A 26995-nucleotide genomic window follows, 5' to 3' on the forward strand; every position below is an offset into this window, starting at 1 on the left:
AAACAGTCTATAAAATAAACACTATTAAATACAATGTAAAACATTATCTGAATATAATAAAGTTTGTTTAAAAAAAAAGTAGCTAGTGTTAGCTTTTAGCATCTTAGCCTTACTTACATAGTCTCCTGAAGCAGCTGTTGTGCTTAGCCTTGAAAGGGTTCCTCTGGTATTTTGGGTTTTTTGTCATTTCTCGGGGTGTAAACTGGAGATGGACCGAGACCAGATTTTCCCCGATACCCATACCGGACTTAAATACTGGACAGACAGCTGAAGTCCTGATATTTACAGTGTTCCACTTTTTATGTGTAAATTATTATTATATATTTTAATATATTAACATTTTATTCTGAGTAATAGATTTTTACTGGTTGATGAACTACACATTTGAAAAGTTTGAGCTCTGATAAAATAATAAAATAAGAATAGTAGAAACACCTGCAGGTGGGGAAGCTCTCTGTAGCCGATACTGATGTGGTACTTCTATCTGTGCAACACTAGTGTAAACATAACTAGTCAAGACTGTGATGTAACAGTTTTGGGGTTTTGGAGTTGGCCTAATTGTCCAGCTCTGATTTTGGTTCTGCTGGATTTTCTTGTAAAAAAAGAAAGTTGTTCACAGTTTGTGGGGTTTTATGTACTGAATTTTCATTATTCAGCGATGCCGCTATAACAGTAAACAGCCTAATTTCTATTCTAGAGCCTCTATAACATGCACATAAACATATAACCTTACATACTGTACTAAACATTTTATACATATATATATGTTATTAGAAATATTTTAAATGTGTAACTTTGCTCCCGTCCAGTAAACCAAATATTCACTTATGAGCTCTTAGAAATATTTGAATGTGAATCAGAAGCAGAAATACTTTATTGATCCCAGGAGGGAAACTGCAGTTGTTACAGGTGCAGTCGTTTCTGTAAGAATAAACAGCCTATAAAATAAACACTATTAAATACAATGTAAAAAAAGAGAAAGAATTAAATATATACATGTTTATAAATGATCTGAATATAATAAAGTGGCAGTAAGTTCAAATATTGCCCCTCTGAAATTACTGCACAAAAACCATCACTGTATTGATTTGTTGCTGTACAGACTTTGTCTGGACCGTCCTCTTCCTCAGTTTCTGTGTGAACAATGTTAACTCTTCAACCCATTTAGTGAAATCTCTCACTTATCTCAGCCCCCGCATTCCCAGCCTGCTGTTGTGTCGAGCTAGTGTGGAAACAATCCCATAAGAAACCCGTTGAGTTCAAAATCGGGGCCATAATGGAGCGGCGGAGCGAGGGTGGGGTGCCGAAAGCCTTTCCGGGAGGAAATGGGCAGAATGGCCGTTGTGTTTGAGTTTTTTATATTTTTTTTAACGTGGGCTTTTTCCTGTTTCAGAGCGGCCGAGGAGGAGCAGCAGGCCCAGTCCAAGAAAGCTCTGAAGAAACAGCAGAAGGAAGCGGAGAAAGCAGCGAAGAAGGCCGAAAAGCAGGCCAAGCTGGTGAGAGGATGCCGGCAGTGTGTGATGCTGGCGCAGTCCGTCTGAGTGGGGGCTGAGGGGGGCGGGGGGGCTGAGGGGGGGGGGGGGGGACCATTGTCTCCAAATTCCTGCACTTGTTAGTCTGTTTACGTTCAGCCCAGCAGAGCAGTTCTCACTACATCAGCATTATAGCACATATACTGCATGTCCAAAAGTTTGTGGACACCCCTTCTAATGAATGCATTCAGCTACTTTAAGTTGCACCTATTGCTGCTGACACAGATGCACAAATGCTGGTCCCTGTGAAGAAGTACTGCCAATAGAATAGGACACTCTGGACCAGATCAACCCTCATGACCCTATTGACTCCATGCTGCCTAATAATGCCAGGCGTGGGCCAGAGGAAGAACTGTGTTCTCTGGAATGATGGTGGAGGAGCTCCATCCAGTACTTTTGCATGAGATGAGCTGGAGATGAGGCTCACTAACACTCTTGTTGCTGATTGCAATCAAATCCTCACAGCAGTGCTTCTCCTAAATCTAGTAGAAAGTCTTCTTCCCTGGACAGTAGAGACAGTTACTCCAACACAAGCAGGATCAGCTTTTTTGCCCTTGATTTTGGAAGAAACAGTGAAGGAATGAGCAGGTGTCCCAATACTTTTGTCCGTATAGTGTGCTTTCTGATGTAGGAGAGCATGAGTGTTTGGGGGATGCTGGACTGCTCTGTTTCTTTGCAGTGCTGCTCCAGTCCGTAGCTGGCTGCTGATTGGTTCTCGTTGCAGTTGGCCGAGCAAACTGCCAATGAAATGGGTGCAGGTTTTTGTAGCTATTTGCAGATTAGCAGATTTTGTGTAGCTGTTAATGAAAGTGATAAGAAGCGTTTGTGATCTGATTATATTACCCAGCATGCACCACAGTCTACCCTAGTTCAGTTCAACCAGAACCACTGCAAGTGTTTTCCTTTTTTCAAAGCTAGGAGTTATTAAACTGCACGTTTTAAACAGTACGTTTTCAGAGACATCACCATCTAGAATCCCCAAAATGAAAAGCAGAACCCTCTGAACTTTCAGTGGAAGTCGATGTAAAAAGAGTCATTTTGGAGCGTTTCGATTGGTCCGTTCATCATGAAATTGTGGCTCAGTATAAAGAACACCGGTCAGATTCACACTAACAGTCTGTTCAGAGTCTTATTTAATAAACTGAACGTTTGGTTCATCATTCAGCGCTACTTTACCCGAACTAGCTGCCTGAATAGTGGGCAGCAGTGAAGTGGTGGAGTGTCACTGAGTACTCAGTGTGTTTCTCTTTCTCTCTCTCTCTCTCTCTCTCTCTCTCTCTCTTTATCTCTCTCTCTCTCTCTCTCTCTCTCTTTTGTTTTCAGGCAGCTGAGCAGCAGAGTACTGATGAGGATGTGAGTACGCTGCCAAATCACATTAACGGAAGCTAAAACTAGGACATTATACTGATATCTGTCATCTAACAAACACACACACTCCTCTAACACACACACACACCCACCCACACACACACACACACACACACACACACACTCCTCTAACACACACTTGCTCATCTAACACACTCACCTGACTTGACATTGACTACATATGTCCAGTGTTGTCTTGTAAAACTCTATATAACATCAGAATAAACCCAAATAAACATAAAGTCAGTGGTCAGTGAGAGTGTCTACCTGTAATTAACTCTATATAACATCAGAATAAACCCAAATAAACATAGTCAGTGGTCAGTGAGAGTGTCTACCTGTAATTAACTCTATATAACATTAGAATAAACCCAAATAAACATAAAGTCAGTGGTCAGTGAGAGTGTCTACCTGTAATTAACTCTATATAACATCAGAATAAACCCAAATAAACATAGTCAGTGGTCAGTGAGAGTGTCTACCTGTAATTAACTCTATATAACATTAGAATAAACCCAAATAAACATAAAGTCAGTGGTCAGTGAGAGTGTCTACCTGTAATTAACTCTATATAACATCAGAATAAACCCAAATAAACATAAAGTCAGTGGTCAGTGAGAGTGTCTACCTGTAATTAACTCTATATAACATCAGAATAAACCCAAATAAACATAAAGTCAGTGGTCAGTGAGAGTGTCTACCTGTAATTAACTCTATATAACATCAGAATAAACCCAAATAAACAGTCAGTGGTCAGTGAGAGTGTCTACCTGTAATTAACTCTATATAACATCAGAATAAACCCAAATAAACATAGTCAGTGGTCAGTGAGAGTGTCTACCTGTAATTAACTCTATATAACATTAGAATAAACCCAAATAAGCATAAAGTCAGTGGTCAGTGAGAGTGTCTACCTGTAATTAACTCTATATAACATTAGAATAAACCCAAATAAACAGAAAGGCAGTGGTCAGTGAGAGTGTCTACCTGTAATTAACTCTATGTAACATCAGAATAAACCCAAATAAGCATAAAGTCAGTGGTCAGTGAGAGTGTCTACCTGTAATTAACTTTATATAACATTAGAATAAACCCAAATAAACAGAAAGGCAGTGGTCAGTGAGAGTGTCTACCTGTAATTAACTTTATATAACATTAGAATAAACCCAAATAAGCATAAAGGCAGTGGTCAGTGAGAGTGTCTACCTGTAATTAACTCTATATAACATTAGAATAAACCCATATAAACATAAAGTCAGTGGTCAGTGAGAGTGTCTACCTGTAATTAACTCTATATAACATTAGAATAAACCCATATAAACATAAAGTCAGTGGTCAGTGAGAGTGTCTACCTGTAATTAACTCTATATAACATCAGAATAAACCCAAATAAACATAAAGTCAGTGGTCAGTGAGAGTGTCTACCTGTAATTAACTCTATATAACATCAGAATAAACCCAAATAAACATAAAGTCAGTGGTCAGTGAGAGTGTCTACCTGTAATTAACTCTATATAACATCAGAATAAACCCAAATAAACATAGTCAGTGGTCAGTGAGAGTGTCTACCTGTAATTAACTCTATATAACATTAGAATAAACCCAAATAAGCATAAAGTCAGTGGTCAGTGAGAGTGTCTACCTGTAATTAACTCTATATAACATTAGAATAAACCCAAATAAACAGAAAGGCAGTGGTCAGTGAGAGTGTCTACCTGTAATTAACTCTATGTAACATCAGAATAAACCCAAATAAGCATAAAGTCAGTGGTCAGTGAGAGAGTCTACCTGTAATTAACTTTATATAACATTAGAATAAACCCAAATAAACAGAAAGGCAGTGGTCAGTGAGAGTGTCTACCTGTAATTAACTCTATATAACATCAGAATAAACCCAAATAAGCATAAAGTCAGTGGTCAGTGAGAGAGTCTACCTGTAATTAACTTTATATAACATTAGAATAAACCCAAATAAACAGAAAGGCAGTGGTCAGTGAGAGCGTCTACCTGTAATTAACTCTATATAACATCAGAATAAACCCAAATAAGCATAAAGGCAGTGGTCAGTGAGAGAGTCTACCTGTAATTAACTTTATATAACATCAGAATAAACCCAAATAAGCATAAAGGCAGTGGTCAGTGAGAGTGTCTACCTGTAATTAACTCTATATAACATTAGAATAAACTCAGTGGTACTCAGTGGTAAAGTCTCTCTTTCTTTTCAGGACTTTGCCAAGGATCGTTATGGAGTGTCTGCGATGGTTCAGTCCCAGGAGAAAGTGGGTGAGTGTCTTCACCTTTCTGTCGGTTTGCCACACACTTGGCTCACCCCTCCAGCAGCCCAGTGTGTGAAGAGAGGCACTTCAGGGTGTAAATCACACCAATAAATGGAGTAATAAGAGAGTACCCCCCCCCCCATTAGCCCACACACAGGCACTCAGAAGTGTCCAGCTTTGCTCCTGGAGATCTAGCGCGAGGCATAGGGTGCGTTCCTACCCCTGTGTGTGGGCGGGGTGTTCAGCTCCAACGCTGTACAACAGGCTCCCACCTGACCGGCTTTGCTGCAGACAGAGAGAGAGAGAGGTGTTTTGATGCGGGTGGAGTCTGCCTCACTCAGACAGACGCCGCAACTGCCATCACTGGACTCTCGCCGGACCCTCGCCAAACCCTCACTGGACCCTCACTGCTCTGAATAGTCAGAGGTGCTAAGCAGACACAGGGCTCAGAGAGCTCAGAGAGTGCATCCTTTGGCCTGCAGTCTGAAGAGTCCAGCTGCGCCCTGAAGAGTCCAGCTCTCAGGGGCGCTTTTAGTCTGAAGAGTCCTGCAGTCTGTTGGACATGCTGTCTAATGGCTTTTGCTGCCTGATGGTCCTGCGGTCTGAAGGGTCCTGCGGTCTAATGGCTCTTGCTGCCAGGGGGTCCTGCTGTCTAAAAGGACCTGCAATTTGGTGGTTCTGCAATTTGGTGGTCCTGCTATATTTCATAAGTATGGTCCTGTGCTGCTACTGTGGGGGAGGGGTCAGGTGGGCATGGGGTCTTTTGATGCGTTTTTCTTTATGTAAGTGATGTGTCTCTCTCTCTCTCTCTCTCTCTCTCTCTCTCTCTCTCTCTCTCTCTCTCTCTCTCTCTCTCTGAGTCAGACAGGACACTGGTGCGAGTTCAGGACCTCACAACTGAGAGAGCCGGTCAGCTGGTCTGGGTTCGTGCCAGAGTTCACACCAGCCGTGCCAAAGGTAACCTCTCCGTCTGACCTCGGCACAGTCGTGCCGGCTCTGCCTTTCAGTCACCGTCAGTCCTACAGATTGTCACAGTGGCCGTGACTGAGCGGCTAGTACCTCGTGATCTAGGACCCCTAGCTTCTCTGAAGAGTGGTGCAGTAGTTCAGCACACTGAAGCCTGATCTGGTCCATTCAGAGGAGAACTCAGCACTGCACGAGAGGTTTAGTGACGGCACTAGCTTCAGTAAGAGGACCAGGACCAGGGCCATGATGCTCGTTTATAGTTCACAATAAATCATATAATAAATACAGGCAACAGAAATATACAAATATGTGCATTTACATGTTTAAATTAAAAGAAGTGTTAAACTGAGAAAAGTATAAAAGGATCAAAAGATGATTATTATTTAAAAGTTACATAAGTATAAATTAAAGTGTTCAATGATCAAGTTCTAAGTTAATTAATAGGAGACTAATAAAATAAATAAAAATAAATACATAGAAATTAAAATCAATAAATTGAAAGAGTTAAGAGAGAAAAAAATAAATGATTTTAAAAAGCAACTTACCTAAATGATGAAATTTAAAACAGAAGAAAGGTAAGATAAAATAAGAAAAAACGAATAAAGCTAAACTGATAATAATAATAATAATAATAAAAGAAAAAATAATAAACTATAAGTCGTACTTCAGTACTCTAATCTGGGAATCAAACCCCAGTCTGTCTGGCCGACCTGCACTTGTCTGTATTAGCTCTTTTATATTGACATAAAGGACGCCACATTTGCATCCCCCACACCTTCATCAGATGGCTTAGATGGAGCCCAGTCTACTGCACGGCGGTTTCTCTGGCTTTATTGGTTGGTTTCCAGCCTTTAATGCAAATATGGGGTTAATTATCATGTTTGTGGTGAACAGAACCTACAGATGTGTGCATTGGTGGAAATGTGCTCAGCACTCACACACGTATAGATCTCTGCAGGTCTTTACATACGAGACACACCTGACGAGTAACGCCCGGCGCCTCTGAACAATCCGCGGGTTTGTTGTCATACCTGGCTGGTGTGTGGGTGGTGAGGGGAATGGGGGATGTGGGCACCCTGCTGTGAGCTCCGAGCTTATCGCTGGTGTTGATCGATTGGTGGACTTTGGTAGGCTCTTAAAGTGACACTTTGGCCACAAACCAAATGTACAGTTTTTATTTCCTTACCCCCAAAATGCAGTCAATCAGCCTGGACATGTTTAGTGTCTGAAGTTCAGCTTGTTTTAATTCTACACTGGAGCTGCGAGGCTAATATGTGTCTCGGAGGAAGACCATGCTAGCCTTCTTCCTCCCAGTGCTGGAAGAAGATGGATGGGGGGGATGCGTTCTAGCTAATGAGGGGACTAGAAATGACTGGCGTTGGGAGAAAATTAGGGGGAAATTGCAGTTGTTGCAGTGGATCAAATACTTAGACTATATGTCCAAATGTTTGTGGACACCCCTTTCAATGAATGCATTCAGCTGCTTTAGGTTAAGCACCCATTGCTGCTGACACAGATGTATATGGTTTTTTTAATTGAACTCTCCATTCAGCTGCTCTGTAAGTGTGCTGGCATTAATCCAAGCCCGAAGGCCCTGCACGTACTCTGCGGGGCTGAGAGGTCCGCACTGAATGAGCTGCAGTTCAGCGATCGTATCTCTGCCACTTCCTTTCCTGACCGCTTCCATGTCGCGACCCCTTTAGCCCCGCGCTCCAGTCAGGAGGATGTCCTTGAGAGAACAACAGCATCCTGATTTGTGTGAGGATGAGGTGACCAGCTCAGCTGGCTGTCCGAAAAACAGACAACCACATCAAAGCAGCTGACTGGCCTCTGATCTCCACCTGATCGTGTTGGGAAACAAGGAGGGGGGGGGTCAGAAAAGGGGGGCAGAAGTTTGCACAGTCTTTAAGGTGCCTGATTAGCAATTTGGTGACAAGCCCAGACGGCTGATTGGAGTCCAGTGCTCGTGTTTACGGAGGGTAGGTGGTTCCAAGCTCATTCGGTCTTTGAGGTTATCTCAGAATGTTCCTCCAGATGGTCCGAGGGTCCGAGTCCACACCTGGAGCTCCACAGTGCTGTGCAGTTCTGCGTCCCTCTGCTTTCACACATCAGCATCATTATGGGCAGCAGTACTTTGAGATCCTCGACCAGCTGCATGTTTCATTAAAAGGCTCAAACAGTGGGAAAATGAATCATGGTGGAAGAGGAACGCTAACCCCAACCAGACAGATAACCATTCATACTGGATATGAATGTTATTAGAGCTTCATACTGGATATTAATGTTATTAGAGCCTCATACTGGATATTAATGTTATTAGAGCTTCATACTGGATATTAATGTTATTAGAGCTTCATACTGGATATTAATGCCATTAGAGCTTCATGCTGGATATTAATGCCATTAGAGCTTCATGCTGGATATTAATGCCGTTAGAGCTTCATGCTGGATATTAATGCCGTTAGAGCTTCATGCTGGATATTAATGCCGTTAGAGCTTCATGCTGGATATTAATGCCGTTAGAGCTTCATGCTGGATATTAATGCCGTTAGAGCTTCATGCTGGATATTAATGCCGTTAGAGCTTCATGCTGGATATTAATGCCGTTAGAGCTTCATGCTGGATATTAATGTTATTAGAGCTTCATGCTGGATATTAATGTTATTAGAGCTTCATACTGGATATTAATGCCGTTAGAGCTTCATACTGGATATTAATGCCGTTAGAGCTTCATGCTGGATATTAATGCCGTTAGAGCTTCATGCTGGATATTAATGCCGTTAGAGCTTCATGCTGGATATTAATGCCGTTAGAGCTTCATGCTGGATATTAATGCCGTTAGAGCTTCATGCTGGATATTAATGCCGTTAGAGCTTCATGCTGGATATTAATGCCGTTAGAGCTTCATGCTGGATATTAATGCCGTTAGAGCTTCATGCTGGATATTAATGCCGTTAGAGCTTCATGCTGGATATTAATGCCGTTAGAGCTTCATGCTGGATATTAATGCCATTAGAGCTTCATGCTGGATATTAATGATATTAGAGCTCTTTACAGTGGTGTTTATTTTAAAGCCTCACTGATTGTTGGATGTTGGAAGTCCAGTAAGTGTGTGCTGGTATCTCCTCCAGCACAGCTGTTAAAGCTCTGTGACGTGGCTAAGTGTAAATTAGTCTTTGAAGTTTGATGGATGGGGAACCTGTGGAACCTGACCGTCTGTTTTTTCCTCTCCAGGAATGTAAAAGCTGACCCGCTGTTTTGTTTTTTGGTTTGTTTTCTGTTCTGCGTTCTCAGGGAAGCAGTGTTTCTTGGTCCTGCGTCAGCAGCAGTTTAACGTCCAGGCTCTGGTGGCTGTGGGAGATCGGGCCAGCAAGCAGATGGTCAAGTTTGCCGCAAAGTAAGTATGGGGCGGCACTTCCTGTCTAACAATGGTGGGAAAAGTGACCTCCCAGCGTCGGCTCCCGTTTTAACACGCTCAGGGCCAATCGATAGTGTTTCTCTTCTACACAAAAGGCTGAGTTTCTGTGTGCGCTCAGATGCTGCGGCCATTCAGCGGCGTAATGGGTCGCTCTTCTTAAAATAACAAACAGCGGAAAGATCAGAAGAGAGACAGTGGGGTTTAAAAGCCTGTCTGTAATGAATTAGCGCCAGTTTGGGGTCAGAGAGAGGACTTGAAAGCCCCCCAGGCCAAAAACTCTCTCCGAAAAACAGAGGAAAACCACTTACTGTGTCTTAACGCCTTGGTTTCACTTTACCTGACTGGGTCTCACACAACTTCAAGAACTTCAGGCAGTTTTGTTCACCTGCATCTGTTCTGATGGGATCTGGAGCTTCTACTGCTGAGAGACAGGGGATAGAATGATGGGATGGAGGCAGTTGAGGGTTTTCCTTTTATTGTGCCACGTTTTATATAGTTTTATTGATCGTATTGAAGTTTATTTTGGCAGAATTCATATCAAATCAATTTTATTTGTATAGCTTTTTATAAGTTGTTGTTACAAAGCAGCTTTATGCAATCAGTCATTAGTAAAAGACAAGAAATCAACATCATAAAAAGACCCCCAGTGAGCAGCCAAGGACCACAGTGCAGGAGAACATCCCTCAGAGCTGGAGGAAGAAACCTTGGAAGGAACCAAGACTCACAAGGGAGACCCGACCCGTCCTCCTCTGATCAGAACTGATTATAAATTATTGATTTAAATAAGTTAACAAACCATCTAAACTGTTGAACTGCTCTGATCATAATTATAATATAATAATCATGGTGTAGTAGAACTTAATATAGTCATGGCCGTGATGCTCTGAGTAATGATGGTTAATAGTGGCAGGTAGTTAAAAGGTCCATTTAGGTTTGAACATGGTCATTGGTCAGGTAGCAGTGTTAGGAGGGTGTGCCGCTGGTCTGACGTGGGTGGTGGTGGTGGGTGAGCCTGGTGGTCTGACTGGAGGGTGGCAGCTGGTCTGACGCAGGTTTATTAAGGGTTCTGTAGTTAAAAGTGATATACATGTCATTTCTAAAAGCAGTAGAAAGGATACATTTGCAAGAAGTAGTAGTTAACTTTAATCCCATCTCACACAACTTCCATTAATCCATTAAATTATATAAATATTATTTATATTATAATTATGACCCTCCCAAAATTGATCCAACTGAGGCTTATAATGGTAGACTCATACTGGATATTGATGTTATTAGAGCTTCATACTGGATATTGATGTTATTAGAGCTTCATTCTGGATATTGATGTTATTAGAGCTTCATACTGGATATTGATGTTATTAGAGCTTCACACTGGATATTGATGTTATTAGAGCTTCATACTGGATATTAATGTTATTAGAGCTTCATTCTGGATATTGATGTTATTAGAGCTTCACACTGGATATTGATGTTATTAGAGCTTCACACTGGATATTGATGTTATTAGAACTTCATTCTGGATATTAATGTTATTAGAGCTTCATTCTGGATATTGATGTTATTAGAGCTTCATACTGGATATTAATGATATTAGAGCTTCATACTGGATATTGATGTTATTAGAGCTTCATTCTGGATATTGATGTTATTAGAGCTTCATTCTGGATATTGTTGTTATTAGAGCTTCATACTGGATATTGATGTTATTAGAGCTTCATACTGGATATTGATGTTATTAGAGCTTCATACTGGATATTGATGTTATTAGAGCTTCATACTGGATATTGATGATATTAGAGCTTCATACTGGATATTAATGTTATTAGAGCTTCATTCTGGATATTAATGTTATTAGAACTTCATTCTGGATATTAATGCTATTAGAGCTTCATACCGGATATTAATGTCATTAGAACTTCATACCGGATATTAATGTCATTAGAACTTCATACCGGATATTAATGCTATTAGAGCTTCATACCGGATATTAATGCTATTAGAGCTTCATTCTGGATATTAATGTTTTTAGAGCTTCATTCTGGATATTAATGTTTTTAGAGCTTCCATTAATCTATGAAATTACATAAATATTATTTATATTATTTATATTATAATTATGATATATGATATATAGGGCAAGCATGGCACTCCTATGTTTATCATTGTAGCCTTGTACAGCGGCTTTGTACAGGTTAGTAAACATCTCAACAAACAGCTCCATCTGAAGATTGTGGAGCCAGAAGTAGTATTTACTTAAAACAGCGTTATGTGAGATTGGCATTTCTTGCTCCTAGGCTCCCCCTAGTGTCGGAAGGTGGATTTTGCGCTTTTAGCTACCTTGAAAGAGCACGAAGTTCAGAAGCTGAGACATACAGAAGTATGTGGACTGGGGAAGGAGTTTTGAACCAGTATGACTCGGGTTGGTGTTGTCCTGCCCGCTTCACCGGAGTTACATAGTGCAGTTGGCAGTGTGTCGAGCCTGGAGCAGCCGGGCTGTAGACGCTATTACAGGCAGTGGAGCAGCACAATGATTTTGAAGCTGTTCGTTTATGGTAGAATTTTACATAGTGTTGCTTTAAATTCAGAATTTCATAACAATAAGCTGTTTATTGTAAACAAATCAGCTTGCTAACTGATGAAATAAACACTCTGCTCAGGTTTAGTCTACATAACGTTGGTTTAAGCAACATGCCGACGGGTAAAGTGACTGAGCAGTCTGACACATCGAGTAAGTGACGTGCTGGAGTTAGAAAGGGGAATTCCAGCCATTTATTTCATGATTAAGGTCTAAACAAACTCAGTCAGAGTAGGGTTTGGTGGGTTTGGTGGGTTTGGTGTAAAACGCGCCGTTCTAGATAACCTGACCCAGTCTGAACTGTTTACAGCGGTGGTGAAGGGAAGCAGACGTCTGAAGCTCTCAGAGCTCCTCACAGAAAGTTCTTCACCTAATGGTGATGAAGACACTGCCTGAACAGATTACCTCGTTCAATAATTGACAGGTAGCCAGTCAGCCATGAGCTAATACGCATGGTTTTCACAAGCGGACTATACACTATATGGACAAATGTATTTGGACACCTACAGGAGCATTCATATGGAGCTGGTCCCCCTTTGCTCTAAGCTCTACCAGCAGCAGCAGGTCTGGAGCTCTGCTGCAGTTACTGAGTCAGTTGGAGGCTTTTCTGCACTCTGCTCTGAGCTCAGCACTCGGCCCTGACCCCGCTCTGTAACTTTACGTGGTCTGACAGACACTCTGTGGCTGAGCTGCTCTCTGTGAGCTGTTCCTCCTAAACTCTTCCACTGTTCAATAACACCACCACTCACAGCTGATGGAGGAAGATCTAGGAGGGAGGAGATTTCACCAGCTGACTTGTTGTTGATGTGTGGACCTTTATATCTTACGTTTGTTTTATTTATTTTTATATATATAATTTCTGAAAAAATTGTGAGCAGATCCCAGCCTTTGGATGGCTGGCCATGTGTGCTGAGACTTTGTCATACATGGTAAAACTTGTATTGATATGCTCTGGTAACTGTCTACTCCTGTGAACATGAAATAGTAAATAAAATAGCTATAAAAGAAATGACAATAACATATGTACTATATTTGGACAAAAGTATTGGGACATCTGCTTATTAATTGCTTTTTTCCTAATATTCTTTGATCCCCAACTCATCCCAAAAGTACTGGATGGAGCTCCATCATCCATCATTCCAGAGAACACAGTTCTTCCACTGCTCCACAGCTCCTCAATGCTGGGGGGGCTTTATATGCCCCTCTACTAGCCCACGCCAGGCATTAGGCAGCATGGAGACAATAGGGTCATGCTCATCTGCTCCTGCAGAGAGTCCTATTCTATTGGCAGTACTTCTCTACAGGGACTAGACAAGCTGTGTGTGTGCATTTACACACATGTGTCAGCAAAGGGTCAACTTAATGTATCTGAAATTATTCATTAGAAGGGGTGTCCACAACTTGTCAGACCGGTTCTTTAACCATTAAGCCAGATTACACCAGTCTGACCTCATTCAAGTCCAGTTGGACACAAATAAATGCCAAAATGTAATATTGAGTTTTGAGCTGTGTGGGAAGTTCACAGTGTCTTCTTTCGACTGATGACTCATTCTGACTAATATGTTTTTGTGCATTTGCACATCTGTCTCAGCAATGGGTGCAGCTTCAAAGTAGTGCATTCATTAGAAGGGGGTGTCCACAAACATGTGGACATATTGTGCAAGATCAGTAAAGTGTAAGAGATGAGTGAAGTGAGCAGAAATTTAGTGCGCAACATAATGCTGGAAAATTTATGCAGAAGGTCGTTATAATAAATTAAGTAGTGATCTAAAAATCAATCAGTCAAACTTTATTTATATAGCAAACTGACTAAATAAGGATAAAATAAAGAGTAATAATAATTAAATTTAATATTTAATATAAAACATAAAAGATAAATAATTATGGTAATAAAGTGTAATTTTTTTTTTTATTAAAATAAATAAAAAAATAAAAATCTAATAAATAATAAAAGAAAAAGGCAATAATTATTAAATATTGCTGGTAAAAAACTCAAAGTATATTAGAATGGATATTAAGACTAGGAGAAAGTTTATATAAAACACTATGAAAGCCAGACTGAATAAATAGTTTTATTTATTTATTTATTTATTTTAAGAAATACTGGACTGAAAGCATGGCTTAATAATTATATGGTCGTATTTACTCAAGATTACACAGGCCCTCAACTTTAAATTGTTGGTAAATATAGTTACTAGCCCCTGCTTAATATAATAATAGTAATAATAATAATAATAATAAAATGTATTTTAATAATAATTGTACTTATATACTTGATAATGAACTTGGTAAGAGGGGCATTGTCATCTCTCCGGTCCTCAGTCCTCCCTCTGAGACTGTAAAGCGTTACTGGGTTTGAAGACAGTGCATAGTTTTAGGTCTTAAAGGGGAAGTCATTGTTCTGATGCTTGTTTCACTGGTAAACCACCGTTCATGTGACCCCACCAGAATGCCGTTGGTTAATACCGCACTGCAAATGGATAGTCCTCCACCGTTGCTTTTCTCTTGTCCAGTCCTGAGTGTCACACTGACCTGGTGTTTGACTGACCTCAGACACTTTCCACAGCACTATGGAGAGTGACGAGGCAGTCCTCATGTGACCTCTCCACCTCTACTTCCTCCATACTGCTGCGGTGGAGGACTCTGACCTTTGTTCTCTTTCTCAGGGCCATTCCAGGCCTCTGAATATCTGCGTCCGGTGGGCTGTTAATTAAATTGTTGACTTACAGAAGTAATCGAGAATTGTAAAGGGGAACCAAAACTAGTTTAGAAGGAAAGGAAAAGAAGTTCGGGGGGATTTCACTGATTGTACTTTAGAAATTCCCCTACGGCACAAACACTCAGACAGGTCCTTTCTTTTGAAATGCAGTCTCACAACACTGCACTGCTTGTTATTGTTCTTGGGTCGTGTTGCCCAGCTGTTTACAGCTGCACTTCTTAATTTTACTCAAATAGCCTCCTTAAATATCTCCCCATCAATATCTCCAGAACATTTACGTAAATAATATATTAATATATTACATATATATAAATATCAAATAAGCTCCATTATTCAAGTATTGTTCATTATTCATATGACTACTGTAGTCTCAGAGTTATTCAGCCTCCTCATTACAAGTGTTTAGTACGTACTAGAGAACCTTTCTGTGGTTCTGACCCGCTGCAAACGTGATGGCAGCAGCGTTCCTGAGGAATCTTTGCCCATTCCTCATGGGCAGTGGCCTCCGGTTCACTGATGCTCTTGGGTTTGCTGCTGCAACCGACGACTTCACATCCCGTCGTAGATTCTCTATTGGGGATCAGTTCAGACGACTGTGACGACCACTCCAGAACCTGCCAAGGTTTCTTCTGAAACAAACATTGGTGGTCTTTGAGGTCTGGGACTTTCATTGATCAGTCATTGATCTGTTGGAAGGTCCAATGACACCCAAGCTTGAGGTTTTCTCCTTGGATTTCCTGATACTTGATTGAATCCATCTTGCTGGTTTCCAGGGCAAGAGGAAGCAAAGCAGCCCCAGAACATCACCGAGCCGCCGCCATGCTTCACTGTAGGCAGGGTGTTCTTTTCAGTGTATGCTTCATCCACCTCCAGACCTACAGCTGATCCATAGACCCGAAAAGGTCCAGTTTTTTTCCACATCGCTCCACAGAACAGAATTCCAGAACTTCCGTGGCTGAGTTATCTGATTCTGAGCAGGCTGTCTAGAGGTAAAGGTGCACAGGCATGGAGACCTTCAGTTTAGGTATGGGCCTCACTGTGCAAACTGAAACCTCAGTGCCGGCTGCCATCGAACCTCGCTGCCAGTCTTCTGCAGTCACTCTAGGCCTCCTCAGATGATGGCTGCCTCTTTCTGCCACGTCCAGGTTCCTTCAACTCTGAACTTGCGAGCTGGATCTCTGGGAACTTCTTTCTGGATTCTTGTCCTCATTCGTCCAAAAGGGTGTGAGCTCTTCTCCGAACTGTCTGGACGACTGTCTTGACTCATTTGCCGTGTTTCTAACATGCAGTTAAACGTCACAGACCATACATTTACATTTATGGCTTTTAGCAGACGCCCTTACTTACCTTCACTGTTTACTGAAGAAGAACCTCAGCTAGTTTGAATAGACTAAAATTCAGATCCTCTAATCTTAGACTCTACTAAACACAAGTCAATATGGAGACCATGATACTCTACTCTTCACCCAAGTCCTCTCAGAAGAGGAGGGTCTTCAGTCTGGGTTTGAGGACAGCGAGTGTTGGACTCTGCTGTTCGGACACCCAGGGGAAGCTCGTTCCACCACTTCGGTGCAGGACAGTAAAAAGTCTGGACGCTTGTCTTCCGTGGATCTTAAAGGATGACAGGTCGAGCCGAGCTGTACTTGAAGCTGCAAGGGCTCTTGGTGAGGATCGGCTTTTGACCATCGCCATCAAGTACGGAAGGGCTGGCTGGTCCAGTCTTGGCTTTGTAGGCCAACGCCAACTTAGAATTTGATGTGGGTTATCTTAAGCGCACCTGCTGAAGCCCTTGATTTGCCACCTGATGTTGGGAATGTGTCTCTTATGAGGGGACAAAGGGCTACAGAGACCTTAAACATTCGCAGCAGGACTGAAGAATTTGATTGCAGCTATAGATTAGAAAGGTTATGCCTATTTAAGTGGGTGAATAATTGGGGCATAGGGTCATGGTGTACTGTACACTTTGTTCAGCCTGTGTTGCTGAATTAATGGTTTAGGTGAGCGTGATCTGGTGTGGCTGCTCAGCTGCTGTGCTAAGTGTCTCCTCCAGCTTCCCCTTTTTTCATTAAGTAAGACCTTGTGGTTTAAAGTGGCAGTTGAGCCGATTGCAGCGCCGCTGTGAAAGTGTGAAATCACGAGTGACGCAAGAAGAGTCCACTCCACATAAACAACCTGCCTCCGTAGTCCAACGTCAGGCCTGCAGTGCAGCCTCAGACACTGTGCATCAAAAGTTTAGGGACTTTTCAGAACGTTTCAAAGACTTCAGACATTTTCGGCCCCTGTGGAAATCATTGAAAAGCTCCTTATCTAGAATAAACACTAATAATAACGTTCCTGCAGAAAGTGGTGGTGGTTCTCCATCACTGTGTTCATCATTAGAACATCTCCAAAGTTCTCCTCATGGAGTCTAGTATTATTTAGAGTTCTCCTCAGATCAACACCTGGTTTGGTGGTAAATCAGGGCTTAATGATGGTAAATCAGGTGAGCTGCTGCTGCTGCTGCTGCTGATGGAGTTGAACACATCCTCCACGCTGTGCTGGCTGGACTGGGGGGCGTCCAGGAGAAACCTTTTTTATCTGTTCTGATGAGATCTGGAGCTTCTACAGTAAACACTCTGAGCTTCTCCAAACTGACCCCCAAAGGCCTGAATTCGGGACCCCTCTGGACGGGGGTGGTTTGGTCGTCTGATTGATTGATCAGAGCATAAAAAAAAAAGATAACATCCCCAGTTCACGGCTCTGTCTTGGAAAACCAAACCAAACGAGAGTTAAAAGTTGATTGAAGGAATGAAGGCTCAGCATATCGTCGCTCTCATGTCAATTTCACAGGAGAAGGAAAAACCGTCTTGGCTTTTAATGGAAGTCAGTGTAAAAGGTTTTATTCCAGGTCATTCTAGAGCAGTTCCATTGGTCCATTTAATGGAAGTCAGTGTAAAAGGTTTTATTCCAGGTCATTCTAGAGCAGTTCCATTGGTCCATTCATCATGAAGTTCTGATGATACCTACTGTCCGATTCCTATTATGTTAAAAAGTGAAAAACGGGGGCACAGTCTAAGGCACTGTCGCTACAATCAGAGGGTCGCTGGTTCAAATTCCGTCACACTGCCAGCCATCGGCAGCCGAGGCTCTGAGACAGCACAGCTGGCCTTGCTCTCTCCAGGGTGGGTAGATGGCGCTCTCTCCACATCGTTTTGCGCCAGTGCTGGCCGTCGCTAGCTGTCGCTGGCGTCTGCAGGCTGTTGCGCTGGAGCCGGGTATGCAGAGATTCCGCCCAGGCTCGTTGGTCGCCCGGCGATGTTGCATCGGCGGCAGTTTGAGAATTGAGGGGGCGTGTGTTGGTCCGTCTTCACTTGTGCCAGGGGCATCGTGTGCGATGAGGGGGGAGGTATGGGTTGGGTAATTGTCGATCCAAATTTGAGGAGAAAATGTGTGTGTGTGTGTGTGTGTGTGTGTGTGTGTGTATATATATATGGCTTTTAACAGCTTGCTGATGCTGTTCGACTACGATTATCAAGAGTTTTAGCGTAGCTCAGCAGATCAGACGTGTCATATGATGATCACTACCCATAATTCAGAGTCCCCAGGCAGGGTGTTGGTTCTAAAGAAGTCATTTGGGTTGAGAAGTGCTTATTGCTTAGGAGTTCACTTACTTTGAAACTGGTTGATTCCCTTTCAGTTTAACTTGAACAGAACTGAACTCAGTTCCTTTCAAATGAAATATGTGCAATTTATGTAAATGCACTCTCTTCTGATTGGCTGCCTTGAACTGTGTTTCAGTAAAAAGTGTTGTGGGCTGAAACCCCTACTTATAACGTCAGTGTGAATGAACAGTGGGACGTTCGTTCCGTCTGCAGTGACTTAACCGAAATGGCTGGATGTTGGTCATACCATCATACTGTTATTTTTAATTATAATGTATAATTAATAATAATATGATAATGATAATTATACACGCCCACTTATTCAGCCTCCAGCCGTTTAGCTCCACCCACTACAGTCAAAGTTGGCAGTGGCAGTACAGGCAGTGGCGGTACAGGCAGTGGCGGCTCAGTGACTAGAGCACAGGGTTGTGGGTTCGATACCTGGCTTCCCTAAACTAAACAACCACTCTATATGGTGGTTTAGTATCGCTTCCTGTTAGTAGAAACGGATCAGTGTGTTAATATTTAGTGTACTAACCTGCTGAACCCACACTATCAGGACTAGTGTATAGTCTATACCTTATAGTGTTAGAGTGTAGAACCCCAAATTGGGACGCAGCCTTTAGTCTGGTCTGATCTTGATTGATGGTTGAAGTGAGGGGTGAAATAGCTCACCATCATGGCCAGATCCAGAGAGCTCTCTGAGGCCTTCAAAAGAAGGGTGGAGATGCAGAGGAGTCTGGGCAGGGGTTTAAACAGATCTCAGAACAGTTAGAAATCAGATGTTCCACTAAATCATCTACAAGAGGAACATCTGACCGGCATGACCAGATCAGACCGTTCTAGCAAGTTCAACCCACAGCTGATGCCAAAGTATAGCATCTACCGTCAGAAAGAGACCGAACAAGACTGATGATCTTGGAAGATGAGCAAGAAGGAAACCCTTACACACACAGGGCGAAACTCAAGTTTCCCAGAGAACGCCTAGACCGAGACCAGGGGTGGCGAAGACAAAGGGTTTCATAGGGTGGTGTAATTTATTCCACATGACTGCAGCTTACCCTGCTTTAGTTAACTGGGTTTCTAGGCCGGGCATTAAAGAGCGCTCTGAAAATCCCATTTCCAGTGATGCTGTTTATTTGGCTGTAGTTAAATAGGCTCCTTAGTGAATCTGAGAGTTGATGAAGACATCTGCTGGCACCGTTTCGGCCTCTGGGAAATAATTTTGCAGCCTCAGCCCCATGGCAAAAGTGTTTGTGGTAATATCTGCTAATGGAAATCACCTAAATCACCCTGAACATCGTTCACACAGGGCAGAAAACAAACACAGCTCGCACTCAGCAGTGTGTCTGCCTTCGAATCAGTGCCAGGAAATCACCTAAACCTCCCTGAGAAACAGAGGAAACGTGGCCTTCATCACCTTCGCCTTCTCCGCCACCCCCTCTATTCCTTACACCTTTTGCCTCGCTTCTTCGCCTGCCTGTGCACCACAGCGGCAACACCTTTGCAGTAGCGGAGCAGGTAGCACCCGTTTGAGCTCTCCGAAGTTCAGTTCTAAGAGCCTTTATTGTAGTATCAACCTTCTAGAAGAACACAGTGAGGTGAAATCAGGTCCCTGCAGGGTCCAGGCCCGTCCCAGTCATGCCGTTTGTTGTTCCTGTGCTTAATTAAGGTCTAAATTCAGGCTCAGCTGATGGAGAAGACCGTTACTGTTGCAGGATCTTTGTACTGGACTGCTTTTGGAAACTTGAGGGCCGTTTCTAAGAACATTTGGGGGACCTGATTGACCCTCTGTTTTCCACTTTTCCATACATGTGTTATGAACCCCTTATGTGCACTGATTGTGTAGGTATCTAGTACCAAAGTCCTGAGCGTCAAAGAGCCTTGGATGCTCATGACCCTTTCGCCAGTTCACCGGTTGTCCTTCCTTGGAGCACTTTTGGTAGGTGCTGACCACTGCATACCAGGAGGAAACAACCCCACAAGACCTGATGCATGCTGATGTTCTGGAGATGTTCTAGAACCTCAGTTTGGTTCTCTTTTTAAAGTGTCTCAGATTCTTCAGTCCACGCTTGTCCATTTTTCCTGTTTCAGCAGCTTCAAGGACTGACCGTTCACCTGCTGCCTAATAGATCCGTGAGCTGCTTTTATACTGTGATGGAAAGCTCCAGTTGTACGTACTGATCCTCTTTGCGGGCCAATTTGGACACGGCGTCCACCTGCTAATCTGGGGTACCCCTTAGAATCAGTTAAGGAAGACCCGCTGTGTGTGATCGGTACAGAGAGTGTGTATGCAGTTTCATAGTTAGTGGTGTGTAGTACAGTGAGGCGTCTTATTTTTGTACTGTCGACCTTGAAGTACTCGTTCTGCATGCATGCGGATAGGCAGCTCTCTCACTGCAGTGAAAGTAGTGGAAGTGTTAGAGTGTGTGTGTGTGTGTGTGTGTGTGTGTGTGTGTGTGTGGTTTCTGTTGCCAACAGTGATCAGTTTGTTTGGCAGTGAACAAAGAGGAACCACACACAGTCACATTAACAAAACAACAGATATATAAAAAAAAACGAGGCAAGGTGTTATTTCACAAGGAGGTGATGTCATGGTTTCCACAGACTACTTCCTCTCTCTGTCAAAACATCTCTCTGAATGTCTCAGATGGCAGCTGTTAATGGAACGTACCCCTTTATAGTGCCTCATTTCCCCTCACACAGAATCCAGCCTCCAGTGCAGACCTCATAGGATCTGCCTCTGTTTATAGTTTATTTTCGTTATCTTGGACAATTCTTCTTGGACTTGACTTGGTGTTGACATTATTTGGATTGTCCATGTTGATCTAGAGTAAAGCTATCAAATCCAGGACCAGTCCAGGAACAGATGCTAGCAAATACAGGACAGGTCAGAGTATAAATGTTAGCATATCCAGAAACTGATGCGGTCAAATCCAGGACCGGTCTGAGGACTGATGCGGTCAAATCCAGGACCGGTCTGAGGACTGATGCGGTCAAATCCAGGTCCGGTCTGAGGACTGATGCGGTCAAATCCAGGTCCGGTCTGAGGACTGATGCGGTCAAATCCAGGACCGGTCTGAAGACTGATGCGGTCAAATCCAGGTCCGGTCTGAGGACTGATGCGGTCAAATCCAGGACCGGTCTGAAGACTGATGCGGTCAAATCCAGGACGAGTCCAGGAACAGATGCTAGTAAATACAGGATAGGTCAGAGTATAAATGTTAGCATATCCAGTCAGACGACTCATGCGGTCAAATCTAGGATCGGTCTGAAGGCTGAAGCTAGCAAATCCAGGATCAGTCTGAGGGCCGATGCGGTCAAATCCAGGACCAGTCTGAGGGCTGAAGCTAGCAAATCCTGGACCGGTCTGAGGACCGATGATAGCAGATCCAAGACCGGTCTGAGGACTGATGCGGTCAGATCCAAGACCGGTCTGAGGACTGATGCGGTCAGATCCAGGACCGGTCTGAGGACTGATGCGGTCAGATCCAGGACCGGTCTGAGGACTGATGCGGACAGATCCAAGACCAGTCCGAGGACTGATGCGGACAGATCCAGGACCGGTCTGAGGACTGATGCGGACAGATCCAAGACCAGTCCGAGGACTGATGCGGACAGATCCAAGACCAGTCCGAGGACTGATGCGGACAGATCCAGGACCGGTCTGAGGACTGATGCGGACAGATCCAAGACCAGTCCGAGGACTGATGCGGACAGATCCAGGACCGGTCTGAGGACTGATGCGGACAGATCCAGGACCGGTCTGAGGACTGATGCGGTCAAATCCAGGACCGGTCTGAGGACTGATGCGGTCAAATCCAGGACCGGTCTGAGGACTGATGCGGTCAAATCCAGGATCAGTCAGAACAAATGCTAGCAAAATTCTGGACAAGTCAGAGTATGAACACTATCAAATCCAAGAAAAGTTCTGAGTACAAATACTTTCAAGTCAGAAACAAGCCCGACTGCAAATAGTATTAAAACCGATACCAGTCCGGGTACAAATACTATCGACATTACTGAGTACAGTCAGCCAGGTTCTGAGACCACCACTGATCAGGGTGAAGTGGGGGGGGGGTTCTGTCAGACTGTCTCTGTAAAGTGTGTGTGTGTGTGTGTGTGTGTGTGTGTGTGTGTGTGCTCCTCTGTGCAGCATCACGAAGGAGAGCATTGTGGATGTGGAGGCAGTGGTGCAGACGGTGGAGCAGAAGATTGAGAGCTGCTCTCAGCAGGATGTGGAGCTGCACATTGAGAGGGTAACAGTACTGACCTTTCATTTATACAGCACTTCCTGTTCAGGATCCCACTGCACTCACACGTACAGTCTGAGAGTGAGCGTGAGAGTGACCACACAGCTCACCCCCTGAACACCTAATGGACTAATTTACTGCCCACTTTATCAGAGAGTGGAAGCACAGGGTAGGGGTTTCTAATAAAGTGACCAGTGAGTGGAAGGATGAGGTAGGGGTTTCTAATAAAGTGGCCAGAGAGTGGAAACACAAGGTAGGCATTTCTAATGAAGTGGCCAGTGAGTGGAAGCACAAGGTAGGGGTTTCTAATAAAGTGGCCAGTGAGTGGAAGCACGAGGTAGGGGTTTCTAATAAAGTGGCCAGTGAGTGGAAGCACGAGGTAGGGGTTTCTAATAAAGTGGCCAGTGAGTGGAAGCACGAGGTAGGGGTTTCTAATAAAGTGGCCAGTGAGTGGAAGCACGAGGTAGGGGTTTCTAATAAAGTGGCCAGTGAGTGGAAGCACAAGGTAGGTGTTTCTAATAAAGTGGCCAGTGAGTGAAAGCACGAGGTAGGTGTTTCTAATAAAGTGGCCAGTGAGTGGAAGCACAAGGTAGGTGTTTCTAATAAAGTGGCCAGTGAGTGGAAGCACAAGGTAGGGGTTTCTAATAAAGTGGCCAGAGAGTGGAAGCACAAGCTAGGTGTTTCTAATAAAGTGGCCAGTGAGTAGAAGCACAAGGTAGGCGTTTCTAATAAAGTGGCCAGTGAGTGGAAGCACAAGGTAGGGGTTTCTAATAAAGTGGCCAGTGAGTGGAAGCACAAGGTAGGGGTTTCTAATAAAGTGGCCAGAGAGTGGAAGCACAAGGTAGGTGTTTCTAATAAAGTGGCCAGTGAGTGAAAGCACAAGGTAGGGGTTTCTAATAAAGTGGCCAGAGAGTGGAAGCACAAGGTAGGTGTTTCTAATAAAGTGGCCAGTGAGTGGAAGCACAAGGTAGGGGTTTCTAATAAAGTGGCCAGTAAGTGGAAGCACGAGGTAGGGGGTTCTAATAAAGTGGCCAGTGAGTGGAAGCACGAGGTAGGGGGTTCTAATAAAGTGGCCAGTGAGTGGAAGCACAAGGTAGGGGTTTCTAATAAAGTGGCCAGTGAGTGGAAGCACAAGGTAGGGGGTTCTAATAAAGTGGCCAGTGAGTGGAAGCACAAGGTAGGGGGTTCTAATAAAGTGGCCAGTGAGTGGAAGCACAAGGTAGGGGGTTCTAATAAAGTGGCCAGTGAGTGGAAGCACAAGGTAGGGGTTTCTAATAAAGTGGCCAGTGAGTGGAAGCACAAGGTAGGGGTTTCTAATAAAGTGGCCAGTGAGTGGAAGCACAAGGTAGGGGTTTCTAATAAAGTGGCCAGTGAGTGGAAGCACAAGGTAGGGGTTTCTAATAAAGTGGCCAGTGAGTGGAAGCACAAGGTAGGTGTTTCTAATAAAGTGGCCAGTGAGTGGAAGCACAAGGTAGGTGTTTCTAATAAAGTGGCCAGTGAGTGGAAGCACAAGGTAGGGGTTTCTAATAAAGTGGCCAGTGAGTGGAAGCACAAGGTAGGTGTTTCTAATAAAGTGGCCAGTGAGTGGAAGCACAAGGTAGTTGGTTCTAATAAAGTGGCCAGTGAGTGGAAGCACAAGGTAGGGGTTTCTAATAAAGTGGCATCTGTCTTTAGGTTAAGTGTTATGATGTGATGCGCTATCTCTCTCTCGCTCGCTCGCTCACGTGCTCTCTCACTCTCTGTCTCTCTCTCTCTCTCGCTCACGCTCTCTCTCTCGCTCACGCTCTCTCTCTTGCTCTCAGATCTATGTGATCAGTCAGGCTGAGCCCAGGCTGCCTCTGCAGTTGGAGGATGCAGTTCGACCTGAAACCGATGGAGAGGAGGTTCGTGATGTCACACATAAAAAAACATGTACTTGCATATCCACAATTTCAGCCTCCAACATTTTAGCCCCACCCATTTCTTACTGAAGTTATAAGGAGTGTTTCTGCCCCGAGTGAGGGACAATGCAGGGCAGCCAATCAGAACATAGGCCTTAAAGGGGCAGTAAAAAGTGAGTGGACTCTGTATGCTGGACATGCAGGCTCCTCCAGCCCTGAAACCCAGAGAGCTCTGGTGTAAGACCCCAGGGTCATGCCGTTTAGTCAGGGGTCTTGTTTTTCTCTGCTCTGCAGGAGGGCAGAGCCACGGTCAACCAGGACACCAAGCTCGACAACCGGGTCATTGATCTGAGGGTGAGTGTGGAATTTTTACTTTCTATTTTGGGGTCTTTTCGGGGGATTTGCCTCACTTACCACTGTGGTTACTACTGCCCACCCACACACACACACACACACACACACACACACACACACACACACCATAATTTCAGAAGTGCACTGAGGCAGTTGGATGCTGCTGTTAGAGGTACTGTGTGTTTCAGTTTCACTCTTCGTGCTCTCTCCCCTACAGACATGTTATATATTATATATGGACAAAAGTATTTGGACACCACCTACTTTATTCTCTTCTGAAATCAAGCTTATTAAAAAGGCATTAGATTTCTGTCAGATTTTGGAGAGATTCACACTGCTGTGAGGATTTGATTGCATTCAGCCACAATAGTGTTAGTGAGGTCAATTCCCCAGGGAGCTGGGGGGGCTTTATACCACTCTACTAGCCCACACCTGGCATTAGGCCACATTAGGTGCCAATAGGTTCTGCTATCTGGTCCAGAGACTCCTATTCCATTGGCAGTACCTCTCTGCAGGGACTGCTTAGCTTAAAGTAGCTGAATGCATTCATTAGAAGGGGTGTCCACAAATATTTGGACATTGTTTCATCAGTAATGTGGAGCATTGTTGCAGATCAGATTAACTTTTACTTTGGGTTTTAGATTTTACAGTGGACTTTCTTCAACTTCAGGACATTTTGTTCTAAAACGCACACACACACACCACACACACACACACTTACACAGTTCTGCATCACTACTTCTGTGAACTGATATATTTGGATATCTCTGCAGTGACTGGCCCCACCGTCATGAGGAAAAGACACACGCCAGATTTACCGTGTGTGTGTTGTGTGCTGAACAACATGTAAATGATTTCGTACAGTACATTCCGCAGTGTTGTCGTCGACCGGGGAAACGCTCGTCATTCAGAAGCCGCAGTGAGTGAAAGCAGAAATCTCAGGGTCTGGAGGAGCGGCAGTGAAACCACAGGCCTCTAGTTTTCTCAGTTTTTTCGACACGTCCCGCATAAGCACGGCAGTGACTCACTCGAAGATGCTGTGAACTGAGAGCGATGTGAGAAACACGGCGAGAGAGATGGTGAGAACAATACATTTAAACACCCTCAGACCATGTGGAGGTGTTCAGTAATGTGGAGTGGGCTCGCAGGTGTGGTTTCTGATACGGTTTGACTCACTGTTCCCTGCTCCAAACAAACACAAAAAAAACACAGCCTGGCCTGGTTAAACTGGTTGACCAGATTAGCTCCTGACCAGGGTGGTGTATGTTGTCGTTAGCTGGTATACCCGCATGATCAACCTGACCAGATCAGTCAATCATCATGACCAAACTGGTAGATCAGTATGACCAGCATGACCAAGCTGTTCAGCCACCATTGCATGACCGGCATGACTAAGCTGGTCAATCAGCATGACCTGCACCACCAATGTGGTTCACCAGTATGACCACAATGGCCCACCAGTAGGACCAGCATGCCTAAAAGGGTTTACCAGCAGGACGAATGCAGTTGACTACGCTTGACTAAGCTGATAGGCCAGCATGACCCCACTGGTTCACCAGTTGGACCAAGCTGATTGGCCAGCATGATCTGCACCAATAATGTGGTTGACCAGTATGACCACAATGGTCCACCAGTTGGACCAGCATGACCAAGCTGATTGACCATAATGACCAGTTTGACTAAGATGGTCAGTCAGCATGACCAAGATAGTTTACACACATGACCAAGCTGGATGACCAGCATGACCTGCACCACTAATGTGGTTAACCAGTATGACCACAATGGTCCACAAGTATGACCAGTAGGACCAAGCTGATTGGCCAGTAGGACCAAGCTGATTGACCAGCATGACCGCACTGGTCCGCCAGTATGACCACATTGATCCACTGGTATGACCAGCTTTATCAACCATACGTTACGCTGGTCAGGAGCTAAGCTGGTCAACCATCTTTACCAATTCCCCTACCAGTATAGGGTGTGTTTTCTGAATGAGCAGCTTTCAACCATCTT

General features: G+C 43.8%; 1 protein-coding gene across 1 annotated transcript in view; it reads left to right on the plus strand.

The window, feature by feature from the left end:
- Positions 1-26995, plus strand: part of dars1 (aspartyl-tRNA synthetase 1) — a 51795-nt gene that overhangs the window by 5101 nt on the left and 19699 nt on the right. The window contains exons 2-9 of the mRNA XM_072685354.1: positions 1394-1496; positions 2856-2885; positions 5126-5183; positions 6041-6133; positions 9437-9539; positions 22655-22757; positions 24554-24634; positions 24926-24985. Coding sequence (XP_072541455.1) covers positions 1394-1496; positions 2856-2885; positions 5126-5183; positions 6041-6133; positions 9437-9539; positions 22655-22757; positions 24554-24634; positions 24926-24985 — 631 coding nt within the window. The remainder of the gene's footprint in view (positions 1-1393; positions 1497-2855; positions 2886-5125; positions 5184-6040; positions 6134-9436; positions 9540-22654; positions 22758-24553; positions 24635-24925; positions 24986-26995) is intronic.

Source organism: Salminus brasiliensis, chromosome 8 (assembly GCF_030463535.1).
Source record: "Salminus brasiliensis chromosome 8, fSalBra1.hap2, whole genome shotgun sequence".
Lineage (NCBI taxonomy): Eukaryota > Metazoa > Chordata > Actinopteri > Characiformes > Bryconidae > Salminus > Salminus brasiliensis.